The sequence below is a fragment of the Humulus lupulus genome, chromosome 9, assembly GCF_963169125.1.
Source record: "Humulus lupulus chromosome 9, drHumLupu1.1, whole genome shotgun sequence".
Classification (NCBI taxonomy): domain Eukaryota; kingdom Viridiplantae; phylum Streptophyta; class Magnoliopsida; order Rosales; family Cannabaceae; genus Humulus; species Humulus lupulus.
The window spans coordinates 26,209,071-26,229,498 of NC_084801.1; the positions used below are offsets into that span (position 1 = coordinate 26,209,071).

The 20,428-nt window shown below is 37.3% G+C and overlaps 1 protein-coding gene across 1 annotated transcript; it reads right to left on the bottom strand.

Moving 5' to 3' along the window:
* Positions 1 to 18,834: 18,834 nt before the first annotated feature.
* Positions 18,835 to 19,871, bottom strand: LOC133799537 (uncharacterized mitochondrial protein AtMg00810-like). The gene is made up of 2 exons (XM_062237547.1): positions 19,718 to 19,871; positions 18,835 to 19,628 (listed from the first exon to the last, which is right to left on the bottom strand). Exons 1-2 carry the CDS (start codon positions 19,869 to 19,871, stop codon positions 18,835 to 18,837), a joined length of 948 nt encoding a protein of 315 aa, XP_062093531.1.
* Between the last annotated feature and the right edge of the window lie 557 nt (positions 19,872 to 20,428).

Below are 20,428 nucleotides of genomic sequence, written 5' to 3' on the forward strand. Positions count from 1 at the left end.
TTACTCAATAGCGACAGTTAAAAACTATCGGGAAATCCCGTTTTTATAGTAGTGTCAATATATTCAATTTTATGGTTTTAGTTTAAAACTAGTTCAATTAGATTGTAGATTTTAAAATAATAATACATGCTTGTTGATGAGTCATTATATGATTTTGATGATTGTGCAAATGAGTTTTCCGATTCGGATGAAAAATATGTAATAGTAGGTTGGTTAGGGAAATTGTTAGATAAACTCCTAACAAATTTCAGCCAAAGTCACTATTAAAAATAAAAAATCTTGATCTCTTGAAAGTAGAAGATTTGATGAGTTGTTTTAAGTAGTTGAATATGAATTAAATAATAAAAAAACCATAAATTTGCATGTGAGAAAATTAACATGTATAAGAGTAAATAAAAAAAGCAAAGAAAAACAAAACATATAGACGTCGTATATACATGTGAGAAAATTTCATAATTATCTTCTCAACTTTACTATTAATTTAAGAGTGGAATGCTTTGCTCATGCCTGAAGAGGTTATCAGGGCTGACTTCGCTCTTCACTCGCACCAATCACTTAAAGTATCCTTTTTGTAATACTTTATACCCCAATGATCATTACTTGACCAATTGAAGCTCGTGTTCTTCTTATTAATTCCCAAATCAAGATCTCTATAATTGACGTAAGCTTTCCTGGGAGAGTTGGAAACATAAGGAGTCATGTACTCGTACAACTCCCTAATCCAATCAAAGTGCCTTTCACAGTCATTCTCCCCATCTTCCCATCTAGTAATATAGTGACTCGTGAATATTAGATATCATCGTATTGATGATAATGACCATAGTGTCTAGTGGTCCATTGAGTTAGTTGTGTAACTGTTTTATGTTATTCTCTTAGTTGTAGTAAGGTCTTGTAACTATTTCAGTTGTAACAGCTCTACGAGCTTGTACTCTTACCAATGCTATATAACACTCGTGTCTCAACATTGAGAGGTTGAGCTATTCATTTTTTATTTCAATCACAATTCTCATTGTTCCATTTCCCTGTTTTTCATTCTCCTTTGGTATACTCTTATATGTTATCAAAGACCATCTGCCATGGCGTCCGACAGGAACAACAACTCTCATGCTTCTTCTCACTCCACTGGTGTTCACCCTCCACCTACTCCAACTGCTTTGATCATTGCTCTAGCTCCAGAAGCCGATCCTGTTCGCCTTCCAAACAATAATCTTTTTCCGCTCCAACTTCGACTTGATCGATCGAACTACTCATAATGGCAAGCCTTGGTTCTTGCAGCAGTTCGTGCTTACAATCTTGATGGTTGTGTTCTTAGAACCATGCCTCCTCCTCCGATTCATCTTGCAGGTAATGAACTAAACCCTACTTATCTCCAATGGCTTATATTTAATCAATTCCTAATGCATTGGATGATGAATTTTGTCACTGAGGTCATGCTTGGTCACATCATCAACTGTCGCACTTATGCTAAAATTTGGTCCATTCTGGCCCAAATCTTTGTTAACAATTCCAAAGCTCAAGTTCTTTAAGTCAAAGGCTTACTTCAATCCACCAAGAAAGGTTCTTCTTCAATTGATTACTACATCTTGAAGATGAAAGGATATGTTGATGCACTCTCTGCTGCTAGTGATCCAATTTTTGACGACGGCATTTGCCTCTACTTTCTTGGCGGTCTTAGTTCTGAGTTTGAAGCTACTGTGGTTAATCTGACCAATCGCACTAAACCTTTGAGTCTTCAAGATCTTCATTTCAATCTGCACAGTCAAGAAATGCTCCTATCTCAACAAACTAGTACCACTATCGACATGGTTCAAGACAATTTTGCTAGCTTGTCTCTTCGTGGTGGCAATAAGACTTCAAGTTGAGGAGGACGAACCAATGTTTATGGTTGTCGTGGTAATTTTGTCAATCTTGGTGGTCGTGGTAACAAACCAGTTTGCCAGTTGTGTGGTTGTGCTGGACACATAGTTCAGAAGTGTTATCACAGATTTGAATCCACTTCACTGGCTCTCCTACCTCTAATGACTCTTCTTCCTCTAATGGATCTAACAATGCTCAAGCCCATGTCACAGAGTCTCAATTTTCATAGGATTCCCCTGGTTCTTGGTACTTGGACAGTGGCGCAACCAACCACATCACCACCAAACTCAACTACAAAGGCAAATCCAAAGTGATTGTTGGTGATGGTAACTCTATGCCTATCTTACATATTGATTCTAATTCAATTAATACATCTCATGCTTCTCCATCCTTAGAGCTAAAAGATATATTGCATGTTCCTAATGCCACTAAAAATCTGCTTAGCATTTCTCAATTAACTAAAGACAATATTGTTGTCCTAGAACGACTCAGTTCGTTGCCTCATTAAGGACAAGATAACGAGCCAAGTCATTCTTCAGGGTAACCTCATTGATGGCCTATACAAAATCCAATTTCGTCCACCACAATGTCAAGATTCATCTCCACCTCAATTCAAGTTGTCCTCCCATAACTCCTGTTGCACTCCTCGTGTATTCAACTGCACCACTACTAGTAGTTTTGTACATGACAAGTCCCAAGTGACCAATATTTGGCACTGCCAACTTGGTCATCCGTCTAAACATGTTTTAGCTAAAGTTCTTTCCGTTGTAAATCCCAATGTGAAATGCAATTTAGTTGCTTTCTGTGATGCTTGTCAAATTGGCAAACACATCAATTTAGCTTCAAAAGCACTATGAATAAAACAACTTCCCCTTTTGAATTGAATATTCAAATGTATTACATAAGCTTTGTTGATGACTTTACAAAATACACTTGGATTTTTCCAATGCAAACCAAGTTTGAAGTTCAAATAATATTCAAACACTTTAATGCTTATGTCGAAAGAATGTTCAAAACCAAAATAATAAGTGCTCAAATAGACTCACGAGGTGAGTATAAACCTCTGTACAATCTGCTCCAAGAGCTTGGCATTGTTAAAAGCCACTCCTGTTCCCACACTCACCAACAACAAGGTCGAGTGGAAAGAAAATATAGGCATGTAGTCCATGTTGGCCTCACCCTCTTAGCCAAAGCCAACATGCCACTTACATTCTAGTGGGAAGCATTTGTCTCAGCCACCTTTCTGATTAATAGAATACCCATTCCCACACTTAAGCTTGTTTCGCCATTTCAAAACTTTTTCAATCAAATTCCTGACTACAATTTACTCAAGGTATTTGGTTGTTCTTGCTTTCCATTATTAAGATCTTATCGAACTCACAAGGTTTCTTTCAGGTCTTCTATGTGTGTGTTTCTTAGGTATAGTGTTCATCATAAGGGTTACAGGTACATGCATTCCAGTGGTCGCATATATGTTGCTAGGAGTGTAACTTTCAATGAAAGTGAGCTCCCTTACCCCACTCTGTTTACAACTTTTTACTGGTAACTGTTATTGTATGAGAATTCAATCAACGAGAGGTACTTACTCCAAGACCCCTCGAAGTCTAGCATACATGCTCTAAGCATGTCCTCCAATAAATGAATTGTCCTCTTAGACTGGCCGTCTGTCTGAGGATGAAAGGCTGTACTGAACTTCAACTGAGTCCCCATAGCCTTCTGTAAACTACCCCAAAACTTCGAAGTAAAAATGGGATCCCGGTCCGATACTATAGACTTTGGAACCCCATGGAGACATATCATCTCCCTCACATACAGCTCTGCATACTGGTCCACAGTATAGTTTGTCCTCACTGGCAGAAACTGAGTTAACTTGGTATATCTGTCTACTATCACCCATATCAAGTTATGTTTCCCCGTCGTCCTTGAAAAGCCTCCTACAAAATCCATGGTAATATCTTCCCACTTCCATTCGGGAATACCTAAAGGCTGTAACAGTCCTGCTGGCCGCTGGTGTTCAGCCTTCACCTTCTGATAGGTTAAACACTTCGCTACATAATTGACCACGTCCTTCTTCATCCCAGGCCACCAGTACAACGACCGTAGATCCTGATACATCTTCGTGGTACCTGTATATAATGAGTATGGTGTGGTATGAGATTCATTGAGGATCTCTCGTCTGATACCCATGTCCATCAGAACACAGATCTGATCCTTATATCTCAGTAAACCTGCCTCTAAAATGGAATAATTCTTAGCTACTCCAGCTAGGACATCCCCTATAATATCCTTCAACTGTGTATCACCCATCTAGACCTCTTTTATTCTCTCTAAGAAAATAGATTGCAAGGTAGTATTGTCCAACTGACCCATTACCAATTCTATCCCTGCTCTACTCATATCTTCTGCCAAATCCTTCGATATCTGCTTTGAACTAAACAATTGTCCTGGGCCCCTCTGGCTCAAAGCATCTGCCACTACATTGGCTTTCCCTAGGTGATAAAAGATCTCACAATCATAATCATTTACCAACTCTAGCCAACATCTCTGACTCATATTTAGGTTCTTCTGGGTGAAGAAATACTACAAACTCTTGTGATCGGTGTATATCTCGCACTTCTCTTCATACAAATAGTGTCGCCACACTTTCAGTGCGAATACCACCGCTGCTAGCACCAAATCATGGGTAGGGTATCGTTGCTCATATTCCTTCAACTATCGTGATGTGTTGGAAATAACCTTCCCATTATGCATCAACACACATCCTAAGCCCAGTCTCAATGCATCGCAATACACCACGAATTTGTCCCCATCTGAAGGAAGACTCAGCACCGGAGCAGTAATCTATCATCGGTTTAGTTCTTGGAAACTACACTCACATTTTTCTGACCATGTGAACTTCAGGTTCTTCTGTGTCAACTCAGTCAATGGTGTGAGAATCTTCGAAAACCCTTCCATGAACCGTCTATAATATCCTACTAACCTAAGGAAACTTGTAACCTCCGAGGCATTCCTTGGCCTTGGCCAATCTCTAACTACTTCTACCTTGGCCGGGTCTACCTTAATCCCGTCTCCACTGACAATATGTCCTAGGAATGTCACCTCCTATAGCCAGAACTCGCACTTCTTAAATTTAGCATATAACCGATGCTCCCTTAACCTCTGCCATACTAATCGAAGACGATGCTCATGCTCTACCTCTGAATGAGAGTAAACCAGGATGTCATCGATGAAGACAATCACGAACCTATCTAAATAATCCTTGAACACCCTAATCAACAGGTCCATAAATGATGTTGGGGTATTGGTTTATCCAAATGACATGCCTAAGAACTCATAACGTCCGTACCTCATGCGGAAGGCTGTCTTCAGGATATCCTCGTCCTTGATCCTCAGCTAGTGATAACCAGATTGAAGATCAATCTTCGAGAATACTATCTTACCCTACAACTGATCAAACGGGTCGCCTATCCTCGGTAGTGGGTACTTGTTCTTGATAGTTAACTTGTTAAACTCCCTGTAGTCTATACACATCCTCAAGGTCCCGTTCTTCTTCTTCACAAACAAACCCAGAGCACCCCATGGTGAGAAGCTAGATCTATAAATCCTAGGTCTAATAACTCTTGCAACTGTACCTTCAACTCCTTCAAATCTGCTGGAGCCATTCTGTATGGTGCCCTCGACACTGGTTTTGTACCAGGAGCTAACTCAATAACAAAATCAATCTCCCAGTGCGGTGACAATCCCGATAAGTCCTCGGGGAACACATCCAAGAACACACATACCAGTCTAGTCTCCCCTGGACCCATTGGCATGACCCTAGTGGTATCCACCACACTGGCTAGAAAACCTACACAACCTTCTTGTAATAGGGGTCTAGCCCTCAATGTTGATATCATGGGAATGTGAGGTCCATGCATAGCACCAACAAAAATGAAGGGGTCCTCCCCTCAGCTCAAATGTCACAATCTTCTTCTTGTAGTCTATAGTCGCCCCATACCTGACTAACCAATCCATCCCCAAAATCATGTTGAAGTGATCCATATCCAACTCAATCAAATCTACTGATAGTTCCTTGCTGTCCACAATCACTGGCAGTGCTCTAATCCATCTCCTGGAAACTACCAGTTCCCCTGTAGGCAATATAGTCCCAAACCCCGCAGTATAATACTCACAAGGCCTACACAATCTATCAATCACTTTGCTAGAAACAAATGAATGTGTAGCACCAGAGTCAATCAATACAGTATATGAAAACCCAGTGCTAGAAAGTTATCATGTCACCACCGAGTGACTAGCCTCAGCCTTTGCCTGAGTCAAGGCAAACACTTGAGCTGGAGTCAAGCTGTCCTCCTACCTTGGTTCTTCTTTCTTCAAAGTCGGGCAGTCTTTCTTGAGATGCCCAATCACTTTGCACAAGTAACAGGCTTTCACCCGGCATTCGCCAAGATGGCGCTTCCTACATGTAGCACACTCTAGGTAACTTCTCCATGTCTCACCACCACCCTGGACACCCCGACCCCTCCTATCAGGACCACCAATGGTAGAGGTGTCAAGGGTCTTCCTCTTCTGATCGCTGGGGCCTCCGCCTCTACCAGACCCTGTAAGTGGAGGCACTGCCCTCCGAACATCCCATCTTGCAGCGCTCTCCCTCCATACCTTATTCTTTGCCTCCTCAGCTCTGAGGGCCTTCTCAACCACCTAGGCATAATTCGTCTCCCCAGGTACTAATGTGATCTGTACATCTCAGGCTATCATAGCATTCAGCCCCCGAACAAACCTGTCTTGCGTGACTGCATCTGTAGGCACTAGATGAGGTGAAAACTTTGCTAGTCTGTCAAATTTCAGGGCATGCGTAGTAACTGTCATGCTGCCCTGTACCAAACTGGTGGACTCATTCACCTTCGCTGCCCTGACAACAATGTTGTAGTATTTCTGGTTAAACAAATCTCTGAACTCATCCCAACATATGGTAGAAACATCTTGAGTCTGGGATGCCACCTCCCACGAAATACGGGCATCATCTCAAAACATGTAAGTGGCACATGCCGCCCTATCATTACCTACCACCCTCATGAAGTCCAGGATGGAGGTGATCACACTCATCCACTGTTCAGCCTTAAGTGGATCTGGTCCTCCCTCGAAGATTGGAGGATGCTACTTCCTAAACTTCCGTACAACAACTCCCACCTATTCCCAATCTTAGGCTGCTGTACTACTGGTGCCACAACAGGTGGCAAGTCTGGTGCAGCGTTCTTTGGCAGAACCTGTTGTCTCAGAAGACGAATCTCTTCCTATTGACTCTGAAATCTAGCTTGCATGTTAGCAAGCATCTGCTGCCAGTTCTCAGGGACTAGCGGAGGGTTCTGACCCTAATCGTCATCTCCAGCCTTGATCTCAGTGCCGGCTAGTCGAACTGATCGCCTTGGAGGTATAACTCTCCATGTTAATTTGTAATCAATGACTCGGCTGATTAGGCAATGATAACAGATTTTTGAAATCACCCCACAGTCTAATGCCAATACTCGAGCAACAATATACAATTACAATGCAAACAAGCATTATAACAATTATTCATATACAACATCAATGCTAATAAGCATGCCTCATCATATACACATAGCAGTCAAGGGCCAGACCCTATTAGTATATCTTACGCTTCCTAGTAAACAAGTAGATAAGGCATTTATATTTCATTTAAATAGTTAAACATGTAATAACATATATAGTTACCAAACCCTGAGTCGAGCTTGTGTTTACCAGCGAGTGTACATGCCCAGCCAGTCTTTAAGAACCCTTAAACCTAGACCGCTCTGATACAAAGTTGTGATGCCCTAGATAGCCAAGACCATTACACTATGTATTTTAAATAGTACAAGACTTGCTAATCAATTCATTTGGACATAAACGTGTTACTAAGGTCAATTAACGGGTTAGGGTTAAAATTTTTTTACCATAAAGTAGTTTTTTTCATTAAAAAGTTTTGTACACGGGATCCTAAAAAGGTATTTACAAGGCAATTACAACCCTAAAAAAAATTACAACTGAAGCCAGCCTAAGTGGAAAAATACAATTTGGCTATAGTCCCTATCAATCCCTCGGCCGTGGCAGTTGAGCAACTGCTAATGTACACACTACCTCTAAACCTCTCCAACTCATGGCTGGTCTAGCTTTCCCTTTCCCTTACCTGCACCACATACCCTTACCTGCACCACATAGCACTCGTGAGCCAATGCTCAGTAAGAAAACTTAATTCACAAACACAAATGAACAACAATATATAAACTGTACACTTAAATCGTTCAATTCAATAACAACAGGTCACACACAATCAGCTAGGCAATAATAATAATAATCTTCTCAGTTCAACCCATATTCAACCACAACATTCAATATAGTTAGTTAAGTGCAAAAATACACTTATGCTTATTCAGAGACGTTCAGGCCCGGCGCCCTTAGGTCGAGCCCTCTGGTTATTTAGCTGACCCTGGCACGCTTAGGCTGGGCTGCGTTCAACACGCTTAACATCAGCCCCAACTCCCTTAGGCAGGACATTCAGATCAAATATACGAAATAATTAGATTGCAGAACACGCAATCGATTGTAGCACAAACAAGCATGCCTATCCAGATATTCTTAATTACAAATATATTCACAATCATAAACATATTACTTAATAGGGGTCTAAGCCCCAATCACAACCCGGGTGCAGTTTTCTTACCTCGAGTTACGAGCTGAAGGTGTAAGGTGGTCCTAAGCACGATCCTCAATCCAGAGCCTTAATGGTAACCCTAGTCACAAAGCAATAATGGATAACCATTAAAACCTAAACCAATTAAATGCTTCATAATAACATACTAGCCTCCGAGACCTTGAATTCTACTAAACCTGTAGTAGAATCCTTCCCGAGCACTTAGGTTGAGTTCTCGAGTCTAAAAACCTGGTTTTGATATTTCTCTCAATTAGAGTCGCGTCCCAGGCCTTAAGGGTCGTGACGTGCTACAAGTCAGAGAGCCTCAAGGCTCTCTCATGGGAACACGAACTGCGACATGCCCCATCCTGCGCCACGATGCTTGGGTGATTTCAGAGACCCCTAGGGCCTTCTCACGCACACAGGCCGCGGCACCTGAAGAATAGGGTCACAGCTCGAGCCCAAAACCCAGAAATCTCTTATGTTTTTCTCGAGCCAATTCTACAAAAATCCATCCAAATCAAAATCTAAACCCAGAATTGTGCCTCGAATCCATCAATGCAACATGATCAACAACACTACCCCAAAAACTACTCCATAGCTTTATCAAAATCCCAAAACCAGCCTAAGGTTTAACCTCTAGAAATCCCCTTAAATTACAGCAGAAACTCAATGAAAACTAGCATAAAACCCTTACCTTGATAGTAATTCCGAGCCTGAACTGATCCTCAAGTGATCCTAGCTTTAAGTTCTTGGATTTCCTGTCCAATTCCTCAAGAGCTTCAAAATCCTCCAAAGCATCAAGGAGAGAAGGGAAAAACGAGAGAGAGAGAGGGAGAGAGAACTGTGAGTGTCTTGATGTTTTTCGGTTACTTCCTAAAGTTTTTCCTAAGTATATCCCTCAACACAAAAGACCAAAATGCCCTTAAACTTAACCACAACCCCTTATTGCCTTTAAGGGCAAACTCGTCATTTACCACATTTCCCACTAATCCTTAAGTGGTCCTATAAATTCCCAATTAATCCCGATGTTCCCAATTAATCACCAAATATCCGCTAAGTTCCCAAAATATCTCCGGGCTCACCCCGAGTCGGGATTTGACCCCGTTGTGACTATTCTGCTAATCCACTCGCTAGGATCGCCTCAAGTTGAATACTACAAATATATCCACATAATAATGTGGTCTCAATCATTTAACAAATATAATCACATTTATACCCTCAACAGGTCAAAATTACAAACACTCCCTTATTAACAAGAACGGGCCCACATGCATATTTAATACACATAAACATGCATATATATATTCATATTACCATATAAATCATGTATGTCACATAGTCACACATTTAATCAATCAATTTCACACATATATATATATATATCTAATTATGCCCTCCCAGCACGCTAATCAAGACACTGAGCCTTACTAGCGAATTTGGGACGTTACATGCATTAACTGAATTAGAACCAATATTTGTTAAAAATGCTCTTGCTAACCCATGTTGGGAACAAGCAATGCAGGAAGAGTTTCAGGCTTTGGAGAACAATTGCACTTGGATTTTAGTTCCTGCAACACCTGACATGACTATTGTGAGCAATAGATGGATTTTTCGGGTAAAGTATAATGCAGATGGTAGTGTGGACAGATATAAGGCACAACTTGTTGCCAAAGGCTTTCAACAAACAACTGGTTTGGATTTCTTTGAGACTTATAGCCTTGTGCTCAAGCCATGTACTATAAGAGTTATCTTTACTCTTGTTGTTACCTTTGGATGGGATGTTTAACAAATAGATGTTAACAATGCTTTCTTGAATGGGGAGTTACAAGAAACAGTCTATATGCACCAACCTCAAGGCTTCGTGAGTACTCATCATCCTACTAATGTATGCAAACTCAACAAGGAACTATATGGCTTAAAGCAAGCCCCACGAGCTTGGTTTGATAAGCTCAAAAGTTCACTATTGAGGTATGGTTTCACTAACTCAAAGTCTGACACAAGTTTGTTCTTCACCAGAAAACATGGCAAGCTCATTCTTGTTTTAGTTTATGTCGATGAAATTTTGATCACTGGTGAAGATCCTGCCCTTATTCACAAAGTTATCACAGACTTTCATTTACATTTTTCTTTGAAAGTTCTTGGATCTGTTCATTATTTTCTCAGATTTGAAGTGTTCAGAAACGAAACTAGCTTGTACTTGAATCAGAGGAAATACATACAAGATCTTTTGTAGATTGGGCCGGGTGCAGTGATGATCGAAAATCTACCTCTGGCTACTGTGTCTTTCTTGGAGGTAGTCTAATTAGTTGGTCTTCGAAAAAGCAACATGTCATTGCAAGATCAAGTACTGAGTCTGAGTATAGGTCCTTGGCTTTAGCTACAACAGAGCTAATTTGGTTGCAGTCACTTCTCATTGAGATAGCTATTCAGCTAGTTCATTGTCCAATTTTGTGGTGTGATAACATGGGAGCTGGTTCACTTGCTTTGAATCATGTTTTCCATGCCAAAACAAAATACATAAAGGTTGATCTTCACTTTGTCCGAGATCGAGTTCTGGCCAAACAACTCGATGTTCGATATGTTGATTCCACTCATCAGATTGCACATATTCTCACCAAGCCTTTGCCTATATCTCATTTCACTACTCTCAGTAACAAGTTGACACTCAAAGACTCTACGTGTCACTTGAGGGGGGATATTAGATATCATCATACTGATGATAATGACCATAGTGTCTAGTTGTCCACTGAGTTAGTTGTGTAACTGTTTTCTGTTATTCTCTTAGTTGTAGTAAGGGTCTTGTAATTGTTTCAGTTGTAACAACTATTTGAGCTTGTACTCTTACCAATGCTATATAATACTTGTGTCTCAACATTGAGAGGTTGACCTATTCATTTTTCATTTCAATCACAATTCTCATTGTTCCATTTCCCTATTTTTCAATCTCCTTTGGTATACTCTTATAATGAAAATGATTCCCTCTCTGTGAGGGTATGGAATTTTTTATTCCGAAATCTTGCTCATCATTCCTCCAAATGGAGTCCAAATCATACCTAGACTCTCCTTTTTCAACATCCTCATCCAAACTCCCTCGAGGGCTTTTTCAGGTATGGTAATCATGACAAAATTTGATTTGGCTTTGAAGTATTTTCTTAATGTATTTTTGCCCCCCGAGAAGGCTCTAAAAGGGTTTTCTTTTTGGGTATCCTAATTCATAATGAAATGATTCAACCCAGCTCATTTCTATACAATCTTTTCACTACAAACCCAACTCAGGGAAACCCTTTTCAAGAACTTTAAGGAGTCTATAAGAGTCCCCAACAAACAACCCATTGTAACTAGTATTGAGTGTTCTCTAATTAGTATTGTTGCTTGAATTAGTTACCTGGGAAAGAACGTTCATGAAAATATCTTCATCAAGTTTATCCATAACTTGTTGCCACCGATAGATGAGCTTCCCGCCGCCTTATTCCCATGTCTTACCAACCTTAAAATGTGTCGCTGTTTCAGGCACTGATACAAGCATAATCTTCCACCAAAGAATGATTCCAAAGCCTAATCTTTTTTCTATCAAAAATTTGACTGTTAATATCGACAATTTGAGTATCGATAACATTATCAGCTGCCAGGGCATATTTTCTCAACATAGTGCCATAACCACCACCAGTTAGATGCCTGCCAATTACCACTCTTGGACAAATTCCTGCTGGGAAGCCATGAACTTTACACATCTGAGGAACTCGATAGTAAAGTTCTCCAAGGGTGGCACCAACTTGAACCCAAGCTGAGTTATCTTCAATGTAAACATTGACGAGTCAAAAATTGATTAGATCTATGACAATGAAGGAGTTTCGATCTTGGAGACGTAGGAAAGTCCTTCATAGTCATGGCCTCCACTACGAACTCTAAGATGGAACTCTAGCCTTTTTTGAGCAAATCACGACTACTTGGACATGGGAATCATGGATGGGAGCAAAGATGAACTGAGGTTTTAGAACTGAGGGCCCTGAGAACCTGAGATGAGTTGGTGTTGATCTGAGAACATCAGTGAATGAACAAGTGTTTGGTGTTAATAGGGTTGTGATGACTGGAACTGAAAGCTCAAAATTGACAGAGACACATTGAATGAAGTTTTCAACAGCTGACTTGGCTGATGTTGCACATGGAGAATAAGATCGGAGAAGAAGAAGAAAATATAATAGTAGTTGGCATACTACTATGGATGATGATTTTGAAAGCATATTTAAGTACAAATATCAACCTAGATTTTGATTTACCTCTCGTTCCATTTTCTGAGGAGGATAAGCCAAGGTTTATTGGGTTAAATAGATGGACCACTACAAGAAAGATGACTTTTGCCGGTGCGTTTCAGAAAAGGGTCGACAAAAGTGACTTTTCTAGCGTTATTCATGAAATGCGTCGGCGGCAAAAGTCTGAATAATTTCCGGTGTTGTTTTACGTCGGCAAAAATCAACTTTTGCTGGCGATTTTGGGTAACTCGCCGGTAAAAGTCACTTTGCTGGAAAGCGCCAGCAACACCTTTTGGTGATCAAATATGTGTTTAGACTTTTAGTGGCATATTTCGCGAAAACGCCAGCAAAAGTGACTTTTAGTGGCGAAATACGCTGGGAAAAACACATTTAGTGGCGCATTTCATGAAATGTGCTGGCAAAAGTGCCTGAAAATTTTATAAACTCAATGTCAATCATCGTCGATCTTATCCCGAGGTAGTACTTTATGAAAAGCCTTGGCTAATTATGTGATATTTCATATTTAATCAACAGTTTGATTACGCCCAGGATGTTTCAAGATACACAATTTTACTAATGAAGACCGTTCAAATTGGTTGTTGATGGTCAAAGTTATGTTATCGATGTGAATCATAGTCGATCTCACCCCTGAGCATTAGTTTCTTGAAACCAAAGCACAAATTATGGGGTATTTCAAACCTAATCAACAGTCTAGTTGCCTACGGGATGTTCCTAGGTAAACATGTTCACTAACCAAGATTGTTCTTGTTGAATGTTAGTGGTCAAAGTTCTGATATTGGTGTGAATCATAGTCGATCTCACCCCGAGTAGTAGTTTCTTGCAACCTTGACTAATTATGGGGTATTTCAGACTTAATTAACATTCTGATTGCCTGCGATATATTCCAAGATTAACAATTTCACTAACAAAGACTGTTCTTGTTGAATGTTAGTGGTCAAAGTTCTGCTATCGGTGTGAATCATAGTCGATCTCACCCCGGCATAGTAGTTTCTTGCGACCTTGGCTAATTATGGAGTATTTTAGACCTAATTAATGGTTTGATTATGGCCGATGTGACTTAAGATTAACAATTACACTAATAGACTTTTAGCGGTGCATTTAGCAAAATGCGTCCACAAAACTACCTGAAAAATTTATAAATTCGATATCAATCATTGTTGATCTTATCCCATTTTCTGTCCCATTATTTTTAGGTTGGTTTGGAGAGTAGTTGGTAGTTGCTACTGTGCAACCTTTTAATCATAGTGGGTACTTTCCTTGAAATTATTTAAAGTTTGTTTGGCATAATTTGTTGGTGTACCATCAAATTCATGAAATCTTTTGATTATTGAGATTACAATTGGCATTTGCATTGTCGTTATGTGAGTATAATATATTTTTTTTTTAGAGGATATCTAAAGTGGTGCAATCACGCTTTTGTGGTGCAATCACGGTGGGATTTAAGAAAAAAATATATAGATTCTTTTTTTAAATGTTAAATTGCATGTTAAACAATTACTCATATTTGTAGTAATATTGGTAACTGATAACCTAAAAATTAGGCATATCTGACTGAGTAACTTTGTCATTATTAATATCTTAGTTTGCGATTGCATGATAACTTATTATTCATATTTGCAATAATATAGATAACATGTTACCCATAAATCAAATATAATATGTCATGTTACCCGGAATAAATAAAGGTAACCTTAACACTTAACTCATTACTTAATCCAAAAATTACAATAATAAATATATCTCTTCTATATAAAATGTGTGTAGATAATGAGAATTCTTGGTTTTAGCAGTTTTTTATTTTTTTATAGTTAACTTTAACCGAATATTCTGATATTTAACAGAATATTTTCGTATTTAACGGTAGATTGTAAACATAACTTTGTTGACGCCGTTTTTCGTCAACAGTGAAAGAAGAGCACGTAAACAACAGACAATAATGACCAATTAAAAAATAACAACACAAAACACGATTTTTACGTGGTTCGGCAGTTAAATCTGCCTAGTCCACGAGTCTCTATTATTAAACTCAAGATTATCTCTGAAAATTCTTAAGCATGAATTCTTCAGAGTTTTCTCTCAAGGTTCAGAATTTCGGTCCATTACAATGGTGCACGACTTCTCTACTTATAGAGAAGGATGCAGAATACTATCCCACATATTTTGGGTAGTTACTCTTTTTATGTAAATAAATTAAATGGCTTTAAATGCCTGCAATCCGATATAAAAGGAAACGTCCCCTGAAGACCAGGGGGCGTATAACTAATCGAATAATATCCCATGATTTTATGGGATATACAATAATAAATACAGAGCACGCCCCTTATAAACAACACTTATAGATATTCAAAGTCATTATCATATATCTCTAAGGCCTTAATCTCCCAGATTTCTCGTCAGCGTTCAAGCTAATGACATCTCCCGAGGTCACATGGCTTCGAGATCGTACGTATGTCAGGCTCGAAGTCCCTGATCCGAGGTCATTCCTGAGGATAGAGGCGTCTCGGGAGCTACCTTTCGAGATCGTGAACGTTTCAAGGCCACCACATTCGAGGTCGTCTCGAGTCTTGCAGGCTCGATATTTAATCTTGAAGCATACTTCGAACTTTACGGGTTCATTCGCTGCGAATCCAGCTTTCTAGGTCACATTTAACATGGCTCGAAATCTGGGTATAACAAACTTAAACTTAAATAAATAAATAATTAAACAAATTAAAATATGATATTTTTGAGATATTTTTTAAAAATAATTATTTAAACATATAATATATAATCTTTGAACAAACATAAACTTAAGCAAAAAATAATTAATTAATTTATTTATTTATTTATTAAAATATGATATTTTAAAGATATTTTATGATAATTTAAATGATTAAATCATAATTATTTAAAAATAATAAAATCATATACATTATTTTTTTTTATCTTATAAATTTTTGCGATTGTTTATTTATTATGAGGTGATTGGAGCTTTTTTTCTTCATTACACTACAATAAAATAGATTTTTGCAGGCACAAAAATGCACCTGAAAAAGTCATACTATGCGCCTAGAAACGTTTTAAGGACGCAAAAGATTTCGTCCTACAGTGTCTATAATTGTGTGTCTAGAAAATATCCCACATGCGCTTTAATTGCAATCCACCTGCAAAAGTAAATAGTTTTGCAGATGACTTTTTCTTGTTCTTTGCACCTACAGAGTTAGTTTATTAAAAAAAAATTACATGTACAGGCACTTCTACGTGCACCTGTAAAAGCGTGATTTGTACAATAATATATTATTTAATATTTTATAAATAATATTTAATTTAAATTAATACTTAGAATTACCTTATTTCATAATTTAATATACAATAATCAAATAAAATTCATATAATTTTAAAATATTAATCTAAATATCTATATACACCAAATATTGTTAAAATACTAAAAAATATTAAAAGTTTTACACATGAACAATTCTTGTCTTGCTCTGGAAAGTTTCGTATTCATAATTATAAATTAGATACATTAGAAACTAAAAATAATTGATGCATGTATATTACTGTTTATACTATGATTTTTTCTATTATTATTTTATTTCTATTATTAATTTTTTTTTAAATACTATTGTATTTTATATATAAGTCATGTAGCTATGTAAATATATATATCAACGTTGTGTTTATATGTCATATATGTAGAGATTATTGATATAAATACTTATATATACTATAGAACTATAATTCATTCTATTATATATATATATATATTAAAAAAATAGTGTACCAATTTTTATTAAAACTATAGACAATATTTACAATTTTAAAATTAAGTAACCGTGCATTGCACGTTACTTCTACCTAGTATATATATATGAAAAAATATTTTACATTAATAGTAATAGGAATATAAAAAAAAACTTTACCTTACCAATAAATTAACAATATATAAAAAAGAATTTAAAAAAATAAAAAAACAATCCTCTAATGTAAAAAAAACATATAAAAAAATAATATGATGAATGATACAATTAACTTTGATAATTTAGGTTAAATGACAAAAGTTAACTTTAATAATTTAGGAGATAGATTTTGGGAAAATTTATAATCTCATCAAAAAAATTGATTATGTTACATCAACACGCGTTTCACAATTGTATTTATTTACATTTAGACAAAAAAAAAAAAAAAAAGCAAACAACGCAACAAACGAAAGTTAAAGGCTGATCTAGATGAATGGACATTGGACAAAGAGTGCATGAGAACTTCAATTAATGCTAGGTGGAATTACGTTTCACAATTATTATGAGACATGTAGGTCCACAATATTTAACTTTAATGGCAATTCACAATTCTAACGAAATTGAATTTGAATTTGAATTTGAATTTGAATTCCAATAAATATATTAGGGCTTGATTAGTTCAGTGTTCAAAAACAATGTATTTGGATAATTAAATTGATTTGAAAATACTTTTGAAAATAATATTTTCACTTTTCAAAATTTTGATTGGTTAGTCATTTTATATTTAAAATGACGTGGGCTCTTCTGAAATGTAAGAAAATGATAGGAAATGACAAAATATCGTTTTCAATTTTTATGTGTAAAAGCATACTCATTTTTCAAAACTTGTTTTGGATTTGTTTTTTAAAATAACCTACCAATAAAAGATTATGTGAGATTTTTATATTTTAAGGATTCAAAAACATAAAATTGTATTTAAATGACAAACCAATCACTCCCTAGTAAGATATGTACATTATACTTATATTGCAATATGCTGTCTCCAACAATGATCATAAGATTTCTCAAAAACTAGTTCGATGGATTCAGAATTGTTTTAGACGAGAATATCACCAAGCTAATTTGGAGAAGAAAAAGGCCTTATTTCCAATTAATGCTAACATATATTCATGACGTACGATTCTCAAAATATATATATTGGGAAAGATTATGGTCAAGCCATTTTTTTGGAAAATATATAATTTTTTTCTAATTTTTGTTATATGATAGTGTATCTTGTACTCATTTAAGACATCTTATAAATTTTTAAGAAATTTTGAATAATTTACAGTGCTGAAAACAATATTTAAACTGATTGTTGCACATGTGTATATTTTTTTGTATGCGCGAGTAAAAATCAATTATTTGAATTTTATTTTCAGCACGGTAAATTATTCAGAATTTTTTGAAAATTTACAAGGTGTCTTAAATGGTTACAATGTATACTCTCATATAAAAAAAATTGAAAAAAAAAATTATTGAGATATAGAAAACACAAGATGGCTATACTGATGCATCCAAAAAAGTTGATGCATTATAGCCGCTCCCTATATATATCATATGTGTATAATAAATCTGATTTTTTATCATATAAAAAATGTGTATATACTTTATAAAATAAGTTTAAACACTTATTAAAATTAGTTGTCAATTACAAATGTACATAATTACAAAAAAAAAAAAGAAATTCATATCACCCTTTGGTGTTGGTCAAGGCATTCACCAATGCTTTTTATATGAATTTTTTTTAGATATCAATCACGCCAAGAAAATCTTGCATTATGGATATAATCCATTAAAAAAAAACAAGTTACTCCAGCCCAAGCCCATCTCTCCCTTACCCTGAAATAATTTTCCCATTTTCTCACCTAGCCACCCCTTCCCTCACTCTTCTTTATGGTTCTTTCACCCCTCTCTTCTTTCACTCTTCTTCATCCAGTAGTGATGATGAGGCACCTCACCCTGTGGCAGCAATGAGATGCGAGGCCATACAGTTAAGTTTTTAGAGAAATTGATTTGTGAGGCCATACAGTTAAGTTTTTAGAGAAATTGATTTGTGATAATTCTCAGCTCAGGTGGCTGAGGATGCAGGACATTTCATTTATAGCAAAAGGCCAATACAAAGAAGGAAAACAAGGCCAATATTAGGCTTACACCTGGCATAACTAACAAAAGGAATATTGCCTAAAAAGTTATGAAAAATGGTACAGCAAATCATAACAAATTGTAACAGAAAGATTCTCCTCGGGATTGCTCATTCATTGATTGCCTCATTGTCATTAGTGCAGCCATCATTAGCATCATCATTATGGCTTGATTCATTTTCTTTAACTCCACCCCTCAAACAAAATGGTGAGGGAACAACATTGAGTTTGTTGACACCAAATCTAGTTGGAGTGAGCCCCTTTGTCAAGCAGTCCGCAATTTGATCATGTGAATGTACATACCGAATTTCAAGTTGCTTCTGCAGAATCTTGTCTCTTACAAAGTGCACATCGAGCTCGATGTGTTTTGTTCTTCCGTGATAAACAGGGTTGTTAGCCAAAGCACTAGCGCTTAAGTTATCACACCAGATATTTGACATTTCAAATCTCATCTCAGCGAGTAGGCTTTGTAACCATGCCAATTCAGCTGCTAATAGAGCTAAGGCTCTGTACTCCGACTCGGTACTAGATCGAGCTACTACCGTTTGTTTCTTAGAGGACCAGGAGATTAAGGATTCACCAAAATAGACACAGTACCCTGCAACTGACTTTCGATCGTCTGGGCAGCAAGCCCAGTCAGCATCGGAGAAACCAATTAGAGAGAGTCTATCACTTGGGGCAATGTGAAGACCATGATGGATAGTACCTTTTAGGTATCTTAAGATGTGTTTAGCAGCTCCCCAATGCACATCAGTAGGTTGTTTTAGGAACTGGCTGAGCTTATTAACGGCAAAGGAGATATCTAGTCTAGTGTGGCTGAGGTATTGCAGTGCCCCAATGATGCTTCTGTACAGAGTTGGCTGAGACAATGGTGTTCCATCATGCAGAGACAGAGTTTTCCCTGCTGCATTGGTGTAACACTTGGCTTTATATTCTCCATGTTTGCCTTTTGAAGTAATTCAGCAATATATTTCCCTTGGGATAAATAAATGCCAGTGTTATCTCGAAACACTTCAATCCCAAGAAAATAATTCAGTGCTCCAAGATCCTTTAGAGAAAAGGTCTTGTTTAACTTTGCAATGAAATGATTAAGTTCCCTGGAGTCACTTCCAATGACTATGATATCATCGACATAAACCAATACCATAATCGCAAACCTTGCATGCTTGAGCAGAAAGAAAGAGGAATCAACCTTTTAGTTTTCGAAATGCCATTCTATCAGTGTGTTCTTGAGTTGGTCATACCAGGCTCTAGGTGCCTGTTTAAGGCCATGCAATGATTTTTTTAACTTGTATACATAGTGAGGATGTTGAGGGTCTTCATAGACAGGAGGTTGTGACATGAAAACATCCTCATCGAGAACACCATTAAGGAAGGCATTGTTGATGTCGATTTTCCTCACTTCCCACTCATAAGTCACTGTTAAAGTAAGCACAACCCTGACTATTGCAGCCTTAACAACAGGGCTAAATGTTTCCCCAAAATCTACTCCAGGCCATTGGTGAAATCCCTTGGCAACAAGACATGCTTTGAATCTCTGAAATGAACCATCTGAATTGAATTTGAGTTTATAAACCCATTTATAGCCAACTATATTGCAGTAAGGAGGAGGTGGTACTAGAATCCATGTCTTATTTCTTTTCAAAGCATACACTTCTTCATCCATGGCCCTTGACCACCCCTTATGCCTGAGAGCTGCAGCAA